Source organism: Jaculus jaculus, chromosome 11 (assembly GCF_020740685.1).
Source record: "Jaculus jaculus isolate mJacJac1 chromosome 11, mJacJac1.mat.Y.cur, whole genome shotgun sequence".
Taxonomy (NCBI): Eukaryota; Metazoa; Chordata; class Mammalia; order Rodentia; family Dipodidae; genus Jaculus; species Jaculus jaculus.
In genome coordinates this window covers 58898801-58918178 of record NC_059112.1, presented here as the reverse complement: position 1 = coordinate 58918178, position 19378 = coordinate 58898801, and the positions used below count along the sequence as shown (strand labels likewise).

At 42.3% G+C, this 19378-nt stretch overlaps 1 protein-coding gene across 4 annotated transcripts in view; it reads right to left on the bottom strand.

Moving 5' to 3' along the window:
* The window catches only part of Htt (huntingtin), a 164378-nt gene that overhangs the window by 44226 nt on the left and 100774 nt on the right, over positions 1-19378 (bottom strand). For all 4 annotated transcript variants that reach the window (XM_045161563.1, XM_045161565.1, XM_045161564.1 and 1 more), the window contains 6 exons: positions 17536-17672; positions 15836-15952; positions 13800-13922; positions 13286-13521; positions 12155-12297; positions 6255-6462 (listed from right to left, as the gene is read on the bottom strand). In XM_045161563.1, coding sequence (XP_045017498.1) covers positions 6255-6462; positions 12155-12297; positions 13286-13521; positions 13800-13922; positions 15836-15952; positions 17536-17672 — 964 coding nt within the window. The remainder of the gene's footprint in view (positions 1-6254; positions 6463-12154; positions 12298-13285; positions 13522-13799; positions 13923-15835; positions 15953-17535; positions 17673-19378) is intronic.

The window sequence follows — 19378 nt, the reverse complement described above, 5'->3', positions numbered from 1 at the left end:
TTGTGGAAACACTGTTTACAAGTACATCTTTCCCACTGAGGAGGTCATTCCACTGCATACTTCTCACTGCGTTTCTTCTCTCTCTAAATATAAACCTTTTAAGACTCTTGATTCCAGCCAAGTATTTTTAAAAACATGTTTTATTTTCATTTGTTTTGGGGAGGGAGGGGGAGAGGAGAGAATGGGTGTGCCAGGGCCTCCAGCCGCTGCAAATGAACTCCAGATGCATGCGCTCCCTTGTGCATCTGGCTAATGTGGGTCCTGGGGAATCAAACCTGGGTCCTTTGGCCTTGTGGGCAAATGCCTTAACTGCTAAGCCATTCCTCCATCCTTGTTTTATTTTTATTTTTTTATTAGTTTTCTGTTCAGCAAATACAGGCAGTTTGGTACCATTATTAGGCTCATCCGTGGCCTACCACCTCCCCATTGGCCCCTCCTTGTTGATGTATATGGGTTGTGCATTGTGGAGTTAGCCACAGTTATTGGTATGATAAATGTCTCTGCATATCAAGACCCAACATGTGGCTCTGACATTCTTCCCGCCCCCTCTTCCCCAAAATTTCCCTGAGCCATGTTGGGTTCATTTTTGGTCAGCCCTGTTTTATTTTTATTATTTACTTGACACACAGAGAGAATGAATGAATGAATGAATAATATGGGCATATCAGGGCTTCCAGCAGCTGTACACGAACTCAACTCATGTGCCACCCTGTGCTTACTCGGGTACTGGGGAATTGAACCTAGGTCCTTTGGTTTTGCAGACGAGCACCTAACCACTAAGCCATCCCTGGAGCCCCCCAGCCAAGTATTTTTTAAAAATATTTTATTTATTTATTTAAGAGACAGAGGAAGAAGAAGGTAGGGAGGGAGGAGGAGAGAGAGAGAGAGAAAGAGAGAGAGATAGATAGATAGAGAGAGAGAGAGAGAGAGAGAGAATAGGTGCCCCAGGGCCTCTTGCCACTGTGAATAATTCCAGATGCATGCACTACCTTGTGCATTTGGCTTATGTGGGACCTAGGGAATCAAACCTAGGTTCTTTGGCTTAGTATGCAAGTGCCTTAACTTCTAAGCCATCTCTCCAGCACCAGCCAAGTATTTTTCAAGATTCTTTATTAATTATTTTTTATTTATTAATTCAGAGACTTGTTTAATTTTGTTTAACTTCCCTTCTTTTCTGTCCCATTTCCCTGCCCCCTCCTCCCACAGCTTTCACCCTATCCCTGGTGTGATGGTTTGATTTAAGTGTCTCCCATAAACTTAGGTGTTTGGAATGCCATGTCTCCAACTGTTGGCAATTTGGGAATTAAACCCTCCTGGAGGTAGTGTATTGTTGGGGATGGGCCTATGGGTGTTACAACCAGCTTCCTCTTGCCAGTGTTTGGCACATTCTCCTGTTATTGTTGCCCATCTGATGTTGGCCAGGAAGTGATGTCCACCCTCTGCTCATGCTATCATTTTCTCTTGCTACCATGGAGCTTCCCTCAAGTCTTTAAGCCAAAATAAACCTTTTTTCCCTCCACAAGCTGCTCTTGGTTGGGTGTTTCCTGCCAGCAATGCAAACTTGACTGCAACAGCAAAAGTTGGTGTCAGAGGAGTGGGATTGCTGCTAGACGCCTGTGTGGCTTTTGGCCTTTTGGAGCTGATGTTCAAGAGGAATGTGGAAGGATTTGAAACCTTGGCCTAAGAAATGCCTTGAGGTGCTGTAAGTTCAACTTGATGGACTATTCTGGTCGGAGACCTGAGTGCAGTAAGAACTATGGACTGTGAGGTTTGGCTTATGAGGGTGAGAGAGCTTTGCCTGGACTGGGCTAGAAGCAGTTTGTGTGGGAGGCTTGCTGTTATGCCCATGTCCTGAGAACTTGTGCAGGGTTGCCTTGCGTAGAAATGGACTGGTGTGAGCAGAGGGATATGGCATAGAACAAATGAAATCTTTGGACTGAAAATGCTGCCTGTTCAGCTGCAATTGTATGAGAGGTTACAACCACTAAGATTGGGCCAGCTGGCCTGCATTGGGACAAAGGAAAGAATGCAGTCTGTTGAAGGGGCCTGAATGCTGAATGAGTGTCCTGTTCTTCAAAGTCTGCTTTATTCCCACCTGGATTAACTAACAAACTGGCACCCCACCTAATATTATGGAGTATGAGAAATAAAGAAAAGAGAGGACCACTGAATTTGCAACACAGTCTTGTGTTTTGGAAATAGACATGGTCAGTATAAAGCAGGTTTGCTGGATGTCTGCATGGAGACCTAACGGAGCCATGAGGATGGACCATGGGTTGCAGTGGAAACCCAGTGGAGATGCTGGAACCAAGAGACAGCTGCTAAGGAGAGCTGTAGACCCCAGATGAAGTTTTCCAGGACTGTGAGTAGCATAGCTGGAGGGGCAGACTTGGAACTTCAAAGACTTGTTGCTGGTTAGAATTAATCAGATTTAGAATCTTGTCACTGACTAGAGCTGTTGGACTTAGAGCTACAGAGTTTGATGTTTGCTGTTTAAATTTTGTATGGGTTGAATATTTCTTTGCTATGCCCAGTGCTATCTTTTGCAGCTGGTATTATGGCTCAGTTAAAAGGTTGTGGACTATGAGAATGTTTGAATACCATTGGGATTGATTAAAAACTATGGGGACTTTTAAAGTTGGACTGAATGTATTCATTGCATTTTATACCATGTATGGTTATCAGTTTATGGGGGGCCTAGGGTGGAATGTGGTGGTTTGATTCAGGTGTCCCCCATAAACTTAGATGTTCTGAATGCTATGTCCCCAGCTGATGGAAATTTGGGGGTTAAACCCTCCTGGAGGGAGTGTACTGTTGGTGGCAGGCCTATGGGTGTTATAACCACTTTCCCCTTGCCAGTGTTTGGCACACTCTCCTGTTGCTGTTGTCCATCTGTTGTGGGCCAGGAGCTGCTCATGCCATCATTTTCCCTTGCCATGATGCTCTCCCTTGAGTCTATAAGCCAAAACAAACCCTTTTATTCCCACAGGTTGCTCTTGGTTGGGTGCTTTCTGCCAGCAATGCGAACCTGACTACAACACATGGTATTCCCATATGACTTTCACATCACTTAAAATTTGAGTAGTCAAATATTTAAAACATACTGGTCACTTCTTCTACACTGCCCCCCTGGCCTCTGTCAGGCCCATTAAGGACAGAGGTTACATGAAGGCAAGCACATTCTGTAAACCTTCAGGACTTCAACCATAGGAATAAACTTTAAACACGTGCTCGCAAGCAGCCAGACTCAAAAGACCACACTGTACAATTCCATTTCTATGGAATTCCACTCTAGGCATATGGTGTATTATGGATCAGTGGTTACCATGGACAGGGGAGGGGTGGCCGCAAAAGGATGAGAGTGAATTGCTTGAAATGATGGTACTGTGTATTAAGTGACTTCAGTTGGTACAAAAGAATACATTTTATTGTTTATCCCATTTTAAGAAGCTGCATCCTAGAACACCTGCCCTCTCTGTGGGCTCCTTGTAACAAACTCACAGCCACAAGAGTCTCTGAAGGATAGAAGCTGGCATTTGCAACTCAGGTATTAGCAGTAGACATGGTGTGAATGTAAAATATCACCCACATGAATATAATGGGGAACACAGAACAGGGGCATGTTTGCAGTTTAAGGAATATATTAGGATCTACCCTCATGAGTCTCATGGTCTAAGGGAAGAAAGAGGTTAATCAAATCTTCAGACAAATAATATTCAATTATGGCCTTGGCATGTGTCATAGAGGAGGATCAGGAGCTAGGGTAAAAGCAAATTCTGAGACCTTACTCAATTAAGAGAAGCCAGAGACTCACTCAGAAAGCCTGTATTGGCAGCTAAGAAGCCTTAATATACAAAAATGGTGTGAAGGAATGAAGAAACTGTAATTTCAACTCTGAAAGACTACCAATAATTGACTACAATAAAGCCAATGTCTGTGCCCAGATCTCAAATTTGTAGCCTGTTGGAAAACTGGCACCACCATTTCCTTCACGAGAAACCCTCTCTTGTAAACCCATTTCTTGTGGCACTAGGTCCCTCTATAGTGAGCCTCCTCTTAAGAGCTGCCTATAGTTACTGTCTTCTCTTTTCTCATTCTTCATTTTGAAAACATCAAACCAATAAAAAGCTGAAAGAGGGCTGGAGGGATGGGCTAGTGGTTAAGGCATATGCCTGTGAAGCCTAAGGACCCATGTTTGATTCCCCAGATCCCATGTAAGCCAGATATACAAGGTGATGCACGTGCAAGGTTGCACATGTGCAACAGGTGCCACAGGTGTCTAGAGTTTGTTTATAGTGGCTGGAGGTCCTGGCATGCCAATTCTCACTCATTCTCATAAACTACATAAAAAAAGCTGAAAGAATAATTCAATATACAGTCATATACCTTTTGACTACATTCAACTGTTAATATTTGCCACCTTTAAGTCCATGCACAGTTCACACATATATGCCATATGCCATGCAAACTCAATATATGCTACAAACTCTGTATGTGCACATATTACACACTTGTCCACACATGGAAGTTTTCACACATGCATAGTCAACACACTACATATTCCATTAGCACATACATTTTTGGCTGCACTTGACTATAATACTTCAGCAGGGGTCTCCTGAGTGTGCCTCCACACCAATAATATCCTATCTGGTGGTTTCATACTACACATCCTCAACATAATCAAAGATGTGAAATGCACATTCATTTGCCTTGTCTGTTTTTGGTGTTTTTTTTTTTTTTTTTTGACTCATTAATAATTCCATCTTTTACGATACTGAGGTTTCAGCAAGTACAGTTAAGCCCCTTGGTAGAAGACGGTCTCCCCCATCTGCTGAGGTCAGATACCACTTCTTCAACTACAGCATGGCTTCTAACTTCATGACCACCGTCTACCAATGGGGTGAATGTAGGCATTGCAGAGTTGTGGCTTAGAGCTGGCTGAACCAGGAAGGCCTTCTCATCTATTCCTGCCTCATTCATAGTAAACTCAGGCTCTACTCACTGTGTCTTGCTCAGCACAACTCAATCTTGAGTACATACTGGACTCTCCTGGGAGCCCATTACAAACAACCTCTCAGGGCCTCATTTCCTAAAATCACCTGGCCATGTGGTGGGGCTTGTGGAGAGCAGCAGTATTGCAGACAAGCTCACTAGGTGGTGCTGAAGCACCTATGATGCTCAGAGTATGGTTTGTGGAGGAACAGCAGGAGCAGGAGGAGGAGCAGCAGCAGCACAGAGGGAGAAATGCAGAGGACCAGGCCCCAGCAGGCTCCAAATCTTGTTTACTCAACATCACAGGTGATTTACATGCTCATATCAGCAGGGAGCTAGGAGACACTGAATTCCTGTCTGCTAGCTTTTACAGCTGTCAGGTATTGTGACAAGCTTAAGACATCTAATAATTTCAAATATTGCCATATTGTTGGTGGTCTAGTGGTTAGGATTCAGCACTCTCTCAAATATTGCTATAGTCCTATGTCTGAAAATTGAGTGATCACACATGGAGGTAGGAAGCAGCATTTCTTTTTCCTTTGCAGACCCCATTACAGTGATGGGCAACCACACCCCTAACTAGGATGTCTAAATGGAGGGTCTGGCCTCCCTGCACCAAGCATAGAAGCTGACCTTAATCTGTAATACTTCCCCTCAGGAAAAGATTCTTCGCACTCATGAGGGCTCTCAAGCTGCCCAGAAACCATACCAAGGTCTGACAAAGCAGGGCTGCAGCTTTACTTCCAAACATGCTCAGATGTATGAGAGAGTGAACACCTGGTCACTGAAACTTAGGCCTGAAAACTTTGCCAAAAGGGACCACCCACAACCAGAGACTTGTCTTTCTAAATGATAAAAAAATAACAATAACATATTTCCAATTAGTTTCGAAATTTGCTAAATAATTACTTCATTATCTAAGAATAACCAGAACCACATTTAATTCATAATGAAGTTAAGGCATTGCAACATGACTGGCTGTGGAACCAGTTTAATCCCTAGAACCTAGCAGGAGGGACATACAGCCTAACCAGAGTAGCCCACAAGATGGAACAGTGTCAAAGACCTTGTCAAAGAAAATCACACTGGAAAAATCGCTGCTTGTTTTGATTGCCTGTAGCCAGACCACATTCCCCTATAAAATAGTGCCCATGAAAGAAAGATGCATATGCAGCCAGAACTTTACAAAGCCTCATGAAGAATGGAAAATGAAAACGCCTTCATAGCAGCCAAACCCCAGGCCAGTGCTTGGTACCTACTTGGGTGTCTGCTGCACCTCAGCCCACCACCGGTGGTCAGTATAATTGATGAGCAGCAGGATCTGACACCAGAGCAGCACGAGGGCTGGGTGCGTGGGCACCATGGAGCGCACCCGTGCATTCAGACTCTCCAGAGTGTAGAAGCTGCCCTCATAGCCATCACTGGTGAAGAGTCTAGTGGTAGCTGCCGTGATTCTTCGGAACATTCCTAGAACCAAACAAAACAGAAAATATTGATTATGGGGAAATGCCTATATCACTCATCTTAGTCCAACACTAGCTAACTAATACACAGTTCCTGTGTATTTGTTCAAAGTACTTAGAGAATTCTGATTTTTGTAAGCAAAACAGGCATTAAACTTTTTTAATAAAAGAGTCAGCTCACTGTCTCCCCTCTACTGGTTAGAAATGCCATGTTCTCCAGGGGCCCCAAAACAGGTGCTGTGGAAGCCTAGACACAGTTGCCTAGAAAAAGGCAGCTAACACAGCCCTGTAGGCTGCAGGGGGGCACCACAAAACTAAGCCATGGCCAGGAAGTAGAATGGTACCCTACAACTTAATACTCCTTGGATTGTTGAGAACTGAGGGACAGAAACACAAGAAGCCAAAACAGCGATTGCCAAGAGAAAAAGCCAACAAAAGGCACATCACTCTGGACTCCTGAGTGTTTCTTGTCAAAGACATAGTGCATTTGTTCTATCAAGGGCCAAGCAGCAGCCTCAACATCTTACCAGAGTATTCAGACTGTGCTTGCCATGTGCTTTCCCTCCCTCAGTGTCAGACCTACTTAAACTGCTCACAAGTCTCTCCATGGCACCCTTCTCAGGCTCTGGGCTCTTCCCCTCCCTCAGCTCAGTGAGTTGCTGCAGGGCTTTACAAGGGCTGGCTCTGCCCGATGACATAGAAACACATACATTCTATGGCACAGAGGAGAAAGTAGAGACACACAAAAAGGAAACAGAAGGGCTATCTGGCCAAGGCATTGCCTGCCCCTCATAATTCTTAGCATGACTGCTAGAACCAAAATCTTATCTTTGATTTAAATTTTAACGTACTGCAAATATAAAGGGCAAAAACAGACTACAGATTTGTTGTTACTTCATGATTCATTAATCCAATCACCTGAGACAAAGGGACAAAGCAACTAAGAGCATTCTCAGAGGTTCTAGGATTCACCCTGTTTTCTCACTGCAGGTTCTCAGGATTTCTCTACATTTGTTTTATAGTCAGTCATCATCCTCTCCAAACTACCACAGCCTAGCCTCATCTTTCTCTGTAGCCCTCCATCACTATGTCACTGGACATGAGCGAAGATAAGGTGCTACCTGGAAGACTGGGGCCACAAATGACAGGGGGTGGGAGTTTGTTGAGCATGTGACAAGACACTGATCAAAGCTGTGTTCCAGGTGACTTAATGTTCAGATAGGCCTGGGTTTAGTCTGCAGCTACCATTGTTTAGCCAGGTGATACTGGCCATATATTACCCTAGTCTCAGCTTGATATGAAAGGTGGGACTAAGTGCTCATGGATTATAACAAAACCTGAACACAGCGCTTGGCATGCAGCTGCATTCCCTGCTTAATTTGCTCACTATCAGGAGCTCAGATGCTGAACACAAGCAATCACTGTTCTCTGCTTCCCCTCTGTGGACTGAATGGGACCAGCTGTCTCAAACTTCTGCCACCATGCCTTCCCTGCCAAGTACTGTAACTTCAAACTATAAACGGAACCTGTTTCTTCCTTAAGTTGCTTCTAGTTAGTTCATGGCAACCAGAAAGGTGACTAACAATTCAGAGATGTTATGGAAGGCGCAACAAGGGGTTTCACAAGAAAGACACAGCTATCCTTTCTGCTAAGGAGGATAATGCTGTGGAATGAGAAACAACAGGGAAATGGACCACTGAAATCAGCAAGAATAAACAAACATCTGTTATGAAACACCATTAGTAAAATTGAAGTGGGGCGGAGGACATCAGTAATTGAATAAGTGTTAACAAAAAGAAAGGACCCCTTAAGTAACACCTGCTGTTGTCTGGCTAAATGCATGTATTATGCCCACCAAACTGCTATGTGAAAACTTTTAAAATGTTTACACCCATATATTAATGCTATTCTCACTCTTGGTTAGAGAAGCTTCTCTTTTCAGATGGCAGTGACTACTAGGATGACTCAAAAATCACCACAGTGCTTGCAAGAAGTGATAGTGGACTGTGCAGCACTGAGACATCTCTATCACACCTTTCAAGGCTCAAAGTCCATAGCTGAAGAGGTAGCAGAAAGAATATAAGAGCCAAAGGACAAGGCAATCTTCCTGACACAAAATGACCTCACAGTGCCTGGACATTACCTACACAAAACTATCACAACAGGAGGAAAAGATGATGACATCAAAATAAGAGAGTGTAGCAGACAGCTTCAGGTTCACTGAGATGAACTTCCAGACCAGGCACAGTTATGGAGGGAGGGATATTTATTGAAGCTTACAGACCCAGGGGAAGTTCCATAATGGCAAAAGAAGCTGGCCTGCCTTCACAGGCAAGCAGACAGAGAGAGAAAACACAAGTCTAAAGCCACAGTGCACTTCAGGAACTCCTGCTAGGCACACTTTACATATCTTTAGATTGAAATCTGAAACCCACCACCACACCTTAAGATCCACCCAGTGACACTGCCTCCAGCCAGGTGGCTGCAGATGCAAACTACAAACAAACAAACAACTGAATATATTGGGGGCCACCTATTCAAACCACCACAGAGAGACTATCTGAGAGGGGATATGATGAAGGGTAGATTTGAAAGGGGGAAATTGGGGATGGGGAGAGAATTGTCATTGCTTATTGTCTATGATTATAGAAGTTGTCAGTAAGATGAGGAAGAAGGCAAAAGGACAAAATCTGGCCTTGGGAAAAGGACTAAATGGCTTTCCTTCTTTGTAGGAGATACAGGGCGGACTGCTAGCTCCAAGGTGAAGAGGAGTGGTCAAACAGCCACATCGAGGATCCATTTTCCCACTGCAAAGATGAATGGACTTTGCTGGGGAAGGTCTGGATAGGCTGTGGGGTATGCAGAAAGCTCCTGGTCAGAGGCTCTAACTAGCTCCTGAAGCAACCACTCTTTTGTGGACATCTGACTCATCCCTCATTCCAAGGGTTTCTCTGATTTTTGTCACCCTGGAGTCACCGGCTTTCATCCTCTGACAGTTTCTTCCCACCCTGGGAGGCAGTTGCCCAGTTAAGGGGACAAGAAGTGCTTCAGACTGGGAATATGCTTTGCCACATCTCTCGTTATCATCTCTAGCTTCCATGCTTTTGGAAGTTACCTCTCAAGTTCTAACTGATTAGCTTTTTCAATGGAAGCAAACCATACCTTGCCTGCTCCTCTTCCTTCTGCCAAATACCCTGGCCCCTCAAAGGAAGGCTGTCCAACCTTTCACCTGCCCCCAGGTGGACCAAAAATATCCAGGGATTCATGATTATCTATATGAGTTATGGAAGGCCAATCACACATGTACTTCAGAGGCTCAGACTACTGAAGCTTGACGTCAGAACTGAGACATGGAAATGTTCCATGCATACTACAGATGAATCTACCAGATACAGTTATACCTAAAGAGAGCAAGTCCCCCAGTCTTTAGGGTGGTTAAATTAATACATGCCTTTTCTTGTTTGAGTGCTGGCCCATACTCTTACTGCAACAACTAAAGTACTACTGAATACAACTACCAATCATAATTTGTCATGAGACTTCAGATATATATCTATTAAGTCTGCCCTATGAAAGTTCATTTATAGTACCTCATATCAACCTGTTATAATTTTCACTCTATTTGGATTCCTTCGTTGACTCCACATTTTGTTCTATAACTTTACAGTATGTAAGTGCTATCCCAAACAATGCAAGATGAGAATATTAGTGCCTCTTCCATCCCCACCTTTTCCTCTATCATCCATTTCCAAAACTAATTTGAAAATATGTTCTTTCTGTTCTGAAACTGTAATTAATTCTTCAGTGCTTTATTCATCCATTGATTCTTTTTTTTTTTTTTTTTTTTTTTAGAGAGTGACAAAGAGGCAGAGAGAGAGAGAGAGAGGGAGAGAATGGGTGTGCCAGGGCCTATAGCCACTGCAAACGAACTCCAGACACGTGCGCCCCCTTGTGCATCTGGCTAACGTGGGTCCTAGGAAGTCGAGCCTTGAACCAGGGTGTCCTTAGGCTTCACAGGCAAGCGCTTGACCGCTAAGCCATCTCTCCAGCCCCATCCACTGATTCTTAAGGTGAAAGCTCAAAAAACAGAATGATGTACACTGGAATAGTGTAAATACAGTGTCCAATGCAGCCAAGAGTGGAAGGACTGCACTTCTCCCAAGAGGTCCTCAGTCATGACACCTAAGCCACTTAAAAGAACCACCTTGTTAGTATTAAAGCCTTTTATCCTATCAGCCGCTGAAAAGTACAGCACATTTTAGCTTCCTCCTACATGGACCTATCATAACTTTTAATATAGTTTATTTTTCTTAAGAGCTTAGAATTGTATCCCTCCCCCTTTCTTAAGAGAAGATGCTGGTTCCCTGTTTCTTACTCATTTCATCTAAACAATTCTTTTTTTTTTTTTTTTTTTTTTTGGTTGTTCGAGGTAGGGTCTCACTCTGGTCCAGGCTGACCTGGTAAACAATTCTTTTTAGCAACATGTATTCTTGGAAAACACCGAATGTCTTGGTTTGGACAGGGGACTTTGTGTTTGCTGCACAGCTAGCATGCTGTGGCTTTCTGTCATTTGCATAATGAGCAGTCACATGTAAAAGTAACAAATACACCTTGAACCACCAGACATTTAAAATAAGAGGAATGGGCTGGAGAGATGGCTTAGTGGTTAAGGCACTTGCCTGTGATGCCTAAGGACCCAAGTTCGACTCCCCAGAACCCTTGTAAGCCAGAAGCATAAGACGGCACCTGCATCTGCAGTTCATTTGCAGCAGCTAGAAGCTCTGGCCATTCTCTCTCGCTCTGTCTCTTTTGCTGTTTCTATCTCTCTCAAATCAGGTTTTTAAAAAAGAAAAATAAAATAAAATAGGATGAAGAGCTCACTCACTTTTTCTCTTTCTAATTGTTTTACCCATGAAGCTGTGACTACTTCTCCTTCACCTACAGCCCCTGGGCAATGACCATTCTACTTTCTGTCTCTACAATTCTGAGCACTCAAAGTAGCTTGTGTAAGTGAAATCATAAAATATTTTCCTTTTGTGTCTAGTTTATTTTTGCTAAGCATAATGTCTTCAAGGGTCATACATGTTGTAGCATGTCAGAATTATCTTCCTTTTTCAGGCTGAAAAAATATTCCATCTACAGACACATTCCACTGTTTACTTATGTGTATGCCAAATTTTGCTTATCTCTTAGCCTACCAATGGATCCCAAGTTGCTTCTACATTTTAGCTCTATGAGTAATGAAGCTAATGAAAATATGAAATAATGAAAACAACTGGGAGTGGTGGTGCAAACCTTTAATTCCAAAACTCAAGAGGCAGAAGTAGGAGGATCACTGTGAGTTCAAGGCCACCCTGAGACTACACAGTGAATTCCAGGCTAGAGTGAGATTCTACCTTGAACGTACCCCCCCCACCAACAAAAAAGAGAGAAAAAGAAAATAATGAAATAGTTATCAACACCAGCATACAGACATCTTCCAGGTATCCTACTCTTCATTCTTTTGGGTATCTACCCAATGGTATAATTACTGGACCATATGGTTTCAGCTTTACTACTGTCATCAGGAAAACAATGTCAAATGGCACAATGAATACAGCAGAGCTTCTACTGGGAAGAACAGTCCTATATCCCAAGAGTATGCTGTGCAAGAGAGGGAACATGAGACACCTCAAAGATGCTTCAGATTGACCTACCAGACTTGAAGATGTGGATCAGACACATGAGCAGTGTGCCCAGCTCTTGGCAGTAGAAAGTATGCTGTTGTTCATTTAATTCCACTTTTAGCTGTTTTGTAACAATATCTTCTAAAAGAATACCAACCAGCTGTAATAGAAACCTACCAAGAAAGAGAAGGAATGACAGTAGATTAGTCACTATGACTTAGTACTTATGACAAGTCTATGTGAAACAAAGAGTCAATGTGTGTGAAGTTAATTCAGAAATGTTTCCAATCACTTTGGACTAAGTTACTTTGCCTTTCTGTACATCACCTTTCTCAAACATGAAGTAGTAGTCATAGAACACATACAAAATAACAAATGCGGCAGGTTTCTTTTCAAGCTTCATAAACTGTAAAATCATTATACAAATATAAGCTCATAATTTGACACAGGAATTGAAAGTAGCATTCATTTTAGCCACTTGCTTCAACTCAACAAAGGGAGAGCCATAGGTTGCCTGCTGAACCTGTAAACAAAAAGGTGGAGTATAGGTTTACAGAACACCTCAGAGATCTCCTCCAGCATCATCACTAAACATGTGGAGGGCCAAAAGGAACATGTTTGCAGAGCAGCTCTAACTTAGTAAATGCTCCAAAGGCAGGCAGATACTTGTCTAGGCAGCAGCACTGGCAAGTGTCTCACTGTGATTATTGTCCTGAGGAACTTTCACACAATGTAAGAAGGAAGACAATTTGAAAAATCAGGCATCTAATGGGCATTCTTCATCTTGGGAGGGAAAGGCTCCTTATTACTAACTGTACAGAATTGTCCCAGTACTAACTGTAACAAGGCTGACTTTTAGCAAGCTTCCCTCAGTTTTTAACTATTCTATACCACCTGCACTTTGACCCTGTCTGCCTGGGGTGTGTCACTGCTGTTAAGTATGTCATAAGGATAGAGCTATATGAGAGACAGCCTTACAAGAGGTGTGAAGCACGACCAGAGAGGTAAGGTAGGTAGAATTAAAAGCTCACCAAACAGATTTTCTCACCCAGGTCAGAGCTGCATCAAGACTAACAATTATTTCAGCCAACCAGATGATGAAATACCATACAACTTTCCAAAAAAAACATGGTCAATGACAGGTTCAGATGTAAAGCATACCTAGAAAATGTATCTTCTGGCAAATTCTTCACTTGTTTTCCTTCACTACATTCTCCAAGTGTTGAATTACTGTCTCCATCTCTTAATCTGCTAATGACTGGACAGGAAATTAAATATGGTGAGAAAGAGAGCTCCTGAATACGAGAAAGAACAATATCTTCAGTTGACTGGGAAATTAACACCCTCAGAATAGCTAGGATTCCAGATATCCACAGCTGAACAGTGCTCACAGATGCCTAAAAAAAAGAAAATACATCAGTTAAAGTGAAAGAAAAAGGATTAAAATTTCCCCCAGTTATAAATTTCATAAAGAAAATTACCCCAATTTACCACTATACCAATCATACTACAGTACTGATGCCAAGTGTTGTCTCAGTGAAGGAGCACCAGTGTCAGCTGGGGAAGTGGAAAGGTGGATGCTCATGTTCCACCCACCAGCTGAGGCAGGAATGTGTAAGACACACCCTCAGTGAATTAGGCGAATTCAATAAATCAGGGGTCTGTTGAGACTCACCATTGTGTTTGGAGTGATAAACATACTCCGCAAAAGCATGTCCACAGGACGGAGGGAGGAAGGGGCCAAAATCTCAAATAAAGTATTTAGCACTCCCAGAGCTTCATGAGAGTCAATATGCATCTGTGGAGTAAGCACCATAGACAAGTTTTTATCAAAGCGATAGAAATGCCAGTTTCACATATACTAGGACACACATACCTTAGGATACATGTTCACCATCCTCTCAGATAAAAAGCATTTTACTAGACCCTGAGGAGACTCAAAACTCATCAAAGCAGAAATTCAGAGGCTGCTGAAAGCTTAACACCAAAGGAGACTTCTAACATACCCTCCAAGGCTCAGGGAACATTGTGGAAGAGGAAGCGGAAAGATTGTAAGAGCCACAGAGTAGGAAAGAATATCCTGAGGCAATAGCCAGACACTTGCATTTTTTTTTTAAATTATCATCATTTTTCTGTGGGTGTGTGAATATGTAAGTGAGCACAGGTGTGCCAAGGCCTGGTGATTAGAGGACAATTTCACATGTTTGTCCTCAACTTCCACCTTCTTTGAAGCAGGGTCTCTTGTTCATTACTGAGATTGTCAGACTAGCTGGCCTGCAAGCTTCTGGGAGATTCTATTTTTGCCTCCCTTGTGGGTGTAGGTGCACTGGAATTACAGATGCTTACCATAACATCAGTCTTTTTTACATGGCTTCTGGGGATCTGAATTTGGCTACTCATGCCTGTGCAAAAAGTGCTTTATCCACTGAACCATTTCTCCAACTCCACTGCATTTTTGAAACAAGCTATGTCATTTGAGTATAGTAATTTCATCATAAACTGGTCATGGAGGCATATGCCTTTAATCCCAGCAATCGGGAGGCAGAGGTAGGAGGATTGCTGTGAGTTCGAGGCCACCCTGAGACTACATAGTGAATTCTAGGTCAGCCTGGGCTAGAGCGGGACCCTACCTCAAAAAAAAAAAAAAAAAAGAAAAAAGGAAAAGCTGGGTGTGGTGGTGCATGCCTTTAATCCCAGCGCTAGGGAGGCAGAGTAGGAGGATCGCTGTGAGTTCGAGGCCACCCTGAAACTCCATAGTGAATTCCAGTTCAGTCTGGGCTAGAGTGAGACCCTACCTCGAAAACCAACCAAAAAAAAAAAAGAGGAGGAGGAAGAAGAAGAAGAAGAAGAAAATTTCATCACAGCGATAGAATCTTTCCTGGAAGAGTTTGTGCTGTGGCTGAACATGTGTGTCTTCATTTCATCAGATTAAGAAGACTTTTAATGTAAGTGTATCAAAATTTAAATGTTTTCTTAATATTAAAAATTTTTCTATATTTGTTTTAATTCCATATTAACTTATTTAAATTACCAATACAAAGAAATGCAGGGTAATTTGATGTTAAAATATTCACATTTTCACAATTAAAAATCAGGAAGTAGATGGAAAGCTCAGAAAAAATTTCAATTAAACGATGGATAACTTCTAAGTTAATTTATAAATTATTTAAAAAAAAAAAAAAAAAGACAGCTGGGTACACACCTTTAATCCCAGACTCAGAAAGCTGTGGTAGTAGGATCACTATGACTTTGAGGTCAGTTTCAGACTAAATAGTGAATTCTAGGTCAGCCTGGGATAGAGTGAAATCCTACTTTAAAAAACCAAACAACAAAAAAATCCCAGAAAGCTAAAGATCAAATACAGTAACTCTAGCTGACAAGAATAAAGGAGACAGTATAATAAAGAAAAAACCCAAGCTTTGGGGTTAGAACTGGGCCAACCAACCTGTCCCAGAATTCTTGAGCTGTGTGGGCCTGGAGAAAACCAGTAACATCTCTGGGCCTTGTTTTCCTCATTTTTAAAGTGGAAAGACAATTTAACCCGGAGAAGGTCGTTTGGGGAATAAAGGAAATCACTTGGCATGTGATCAGCACTACAAAGACTACCAGAGCATAAACCTGCCAGGGTTTGACAATCACAAACAACTCCTTTCACATGGTTTCAAACATGTCACACTCATAGGACATCAAACCAGAGCCATGGCAACAAACCTGCTGCTTGGCTAACATGGGCAGAATGATATCCGCAACCTGCCGAGATAGCCGTTTCCATTTGTCCTCATTCTCCTTGTGGCACTGCTGCAGGACAAGGATGAACATCTCCAGCACCTGCAAGAGCATTCAGGCAAGATTAGAATGCTTCCTGGTTCAGACTCCTTCACCTTCCTACATATGTCTATGTGCCCCACTGGACCCAGCCCAGTTGCACAGCTCTGAGTCCTAAGTGACTGATGCTCAAGGAAGACTGAAGGAGCTGACACAATGCTGACTCTGTGAGCTGGGAGATGTAGCAATCTCCTAAAGGGTGCCCATGAGCTGTCTGTGCTCAGGGTGATTTCTTTGGGATTTATGAGTTTATGATCAAAGAAAAGGCATACAGTGAAAATTAAAACTTACATTAACCTTTGTGAAAACTCACACATCGCTTAACTATGTTGGTCTGTGGATGTCTTACTACTCTCTTACACATTAAATCACTTCAATGCTCTTGCAAAGGCAATCGAGTAGCACTTACTTCCAACAGCCATAAAAGGCTAAGCATGGGTATATTCATTAGTGGTCATTTTAGCCTCAAAGGATGGTAATGGGGCTGCTGGCCCACTGCCTGTTTGTAAATAAAGGCTCCTTGGAACATAGCCATGCCATCTGTGTATGCACTGAGCATGTCTGTTCTAGTGCTACAACAGCAGACCACAAGACCTGCAAAAGTTACCAAGATGACTACCTGGTAGTTTACAGAACAAAAGATCTCAGGCAAAATGTTTTACATAAGGTTATTAAAATAGACACTCTCCTCAGGGATAATCTCCATAAAGCCTACCCAACTACTCCCTCCCCACAGCTGCTTCTCTCTTCAAAGTCCACATGTAGCACTTATGTCACAGAAGAACTTCATCTCCCTTCACTTCACAGATGTGTGAGGTTCTCCATGGGCATACTGTCAAGGATGCAGGAAATGGCGTATCCTCTTCTACGGCATCACCATCCCTGGTGCTTGCCAAGGTCAGCAGCTCACTCTCAAATCATTTTAGTGTACTAGTGCTTTTTATTAGAATCATGTGACTTAGTTAAGCATTACATATTTAATTAAATATTATATGGGTTAATCAAAACATAAGTGTATAAAGAAAGTGTATGAGAGGCTTTCTATAGTTTTATGGAGAGTCACAGACAGCTAAAATAAACAAAATGAGGGTTAGGCTACAGTACAAATTTCAAAAGAAGAAAATCCTTTCTGCAGTTGAGCTACCTCAAAGTGTCTCTAACTTCTTGCTCCAGTTTGAGGAAATAATCCAGAAATCAGCACAAATAAAACTTAACCCTGTTAACTTGAAATAAACTATGTACTTTATTTCATATTTGAACTATTTTTTTTTTTTTAGAACTCTACAATTTTGACCAAAATTTTCAATTAACTGATCCTTGAACCTTGTTTTGGAAAGAAACAGCCCCTGTCACATTGTCTCATTTTATCTTGGACAATGTCATAGCCATCAGCCGAGTGGCCTGCTGGAGCCATGCCGGTTTTCAAGATACCAGTCTACTACATTTCCTCCTGTTACTGACATTGGCAGGACCAGAGAGCCCAATGCTGGTGAAAAGTGATACCCACTATTCTGAGTTAAACAGAACCTCACTGCATGTCCTTCCATGTCTACAGGGACACGGCTGTGACTGTCACCTTCTCTTACCTGATGGTATTGAATGAGTCTTAACAACATGGACACCACCACCTCCTTCTGAGTTTCAAGCTCTTTCCCTGCATCAGCTTTATTTGTTCCTCGTAACACAAAGAGGTCATGGACAATGGGCTGCAGTGCTGGAATGGCTGTGGGCGCAAGAAGGGCCACAAATGGGAGACTTAACACTTCCAACATATTTTCAAAAACCTGACCTATACTTGGTTTATGGTAAAGGACGAATTAGGACTGTTAAAGAATGATGTGAAATTATCATTCCACCACTATGAAAAAAACAAGGCTCTTCCTCTCTAGACAGTTCTGTGCAGGCCCCTAACAAGGAAAAATATAGCTCCTAGAGCAAACACAGCATCACTCTTGACAAAAGGTAATCGAAATTCAAGTTTCAAATAAAATTTTCTAAATAAACAAAATAGCAACATCCCTGGTTTATGCATAACTGGCTTGGTTTACTTAAGGGACAAGATTTTCCTTGTATAATACACTTTAGTTACAGTATAATTAGGTTATATACCATTTTAAGTAAACTTGGTCCAACATAGGAGTCAAATAATTAATTAGCTTAATCTTATCTCATTAGAGCTGGGGAGATAGCTCAGTGAATAAAGGGCTCGCCTTGCAAAAATGAAGACCTATGTTCAATCCCAAATACAAATGTAAAAAGCTGGGTAAGGTGGCAACACAGTTGTAATCCCAGTGTTGGGGAGGTAGAAACAGGAAAAGCCCTAGAGCTTACTGGCCAGTCAATCCAGCCTAATTGGTAAGTTCCAGGCAAATAAAAGAAAAATGTCATAACCATCAACTTAGTGGCTTGTCTCAAAAAGAGTTGTATGTAATCTTAAGATAACACCCAAGGTTGTCCTTCCTCTGGCCTCCACACACATATGAAAAAATATATATGCATATACTACATATGTGAGCATGCACAAAAAAACAATAACATACAAAAGTACAAAAGAATAGCACACTCTGACCCTCAGTGACATGCACACACATATTTTGACTCCTTTAATTTTATTTTTTAACTTTTTTTTTTTTTTTTTTTTAGTTTTTTTTGACATAGGGTCTCTCACTCTAGCCCAAGCTGACCTGGAACTCACACTGTAGTCCCAGGCTGGCCTTGAACTCATAGCAATTTGACCTCTGCCTCCTAGGTGGTAGGATTAAAGGCATGTGCCACCATGCCCGGCCATAGTCTAACTCCTGGTGACTTGGACACACAAACATTCTGACCCTATGATATACGTATATGTACTGACTCTTAGTGACATGAACACACACATGGACATACACGTGTTCAGGCACGCACTCTCATACTTGGTCACATGCTCTCCGACTATCATCGACACGAATACACACATGCTCTGATGTTCATTGACACACATATACCCTGACCCTCAGTGATAGGTACACATAATGATGCTCAGTGACAACAATGTATACATTCTCCCAAACAGTGTGTGTGTGATGCACACACACACACACACACACACTCTTAATCCCTGACAACATGCACACATGGGTATGCTTTCTGACCTTCCTCCAAATGACCAAGCACCCTAGCAGAAAGGAAAGGTTTGAGCATCATTGATTCTTTGTCCAAGTCCAAGAAACCTTAAGTCCCCATATTTGATATTTCCATTTTTTAAAATATTTTTATTTGTTTGAGAGCAACAGGGAGGGAGAGAGAGAGAATGGGCACACCAGGGCCTCCAGCCACTGCAAATGAACTCCAGACGCATGCACCCCCTTGTGCATCTGGAATCAAGCTTTGAACTGGGGTCCTTAGGCTTCACAGGCAAGCACTTAACTGCTAAGCCATCTCTCCAGCCCT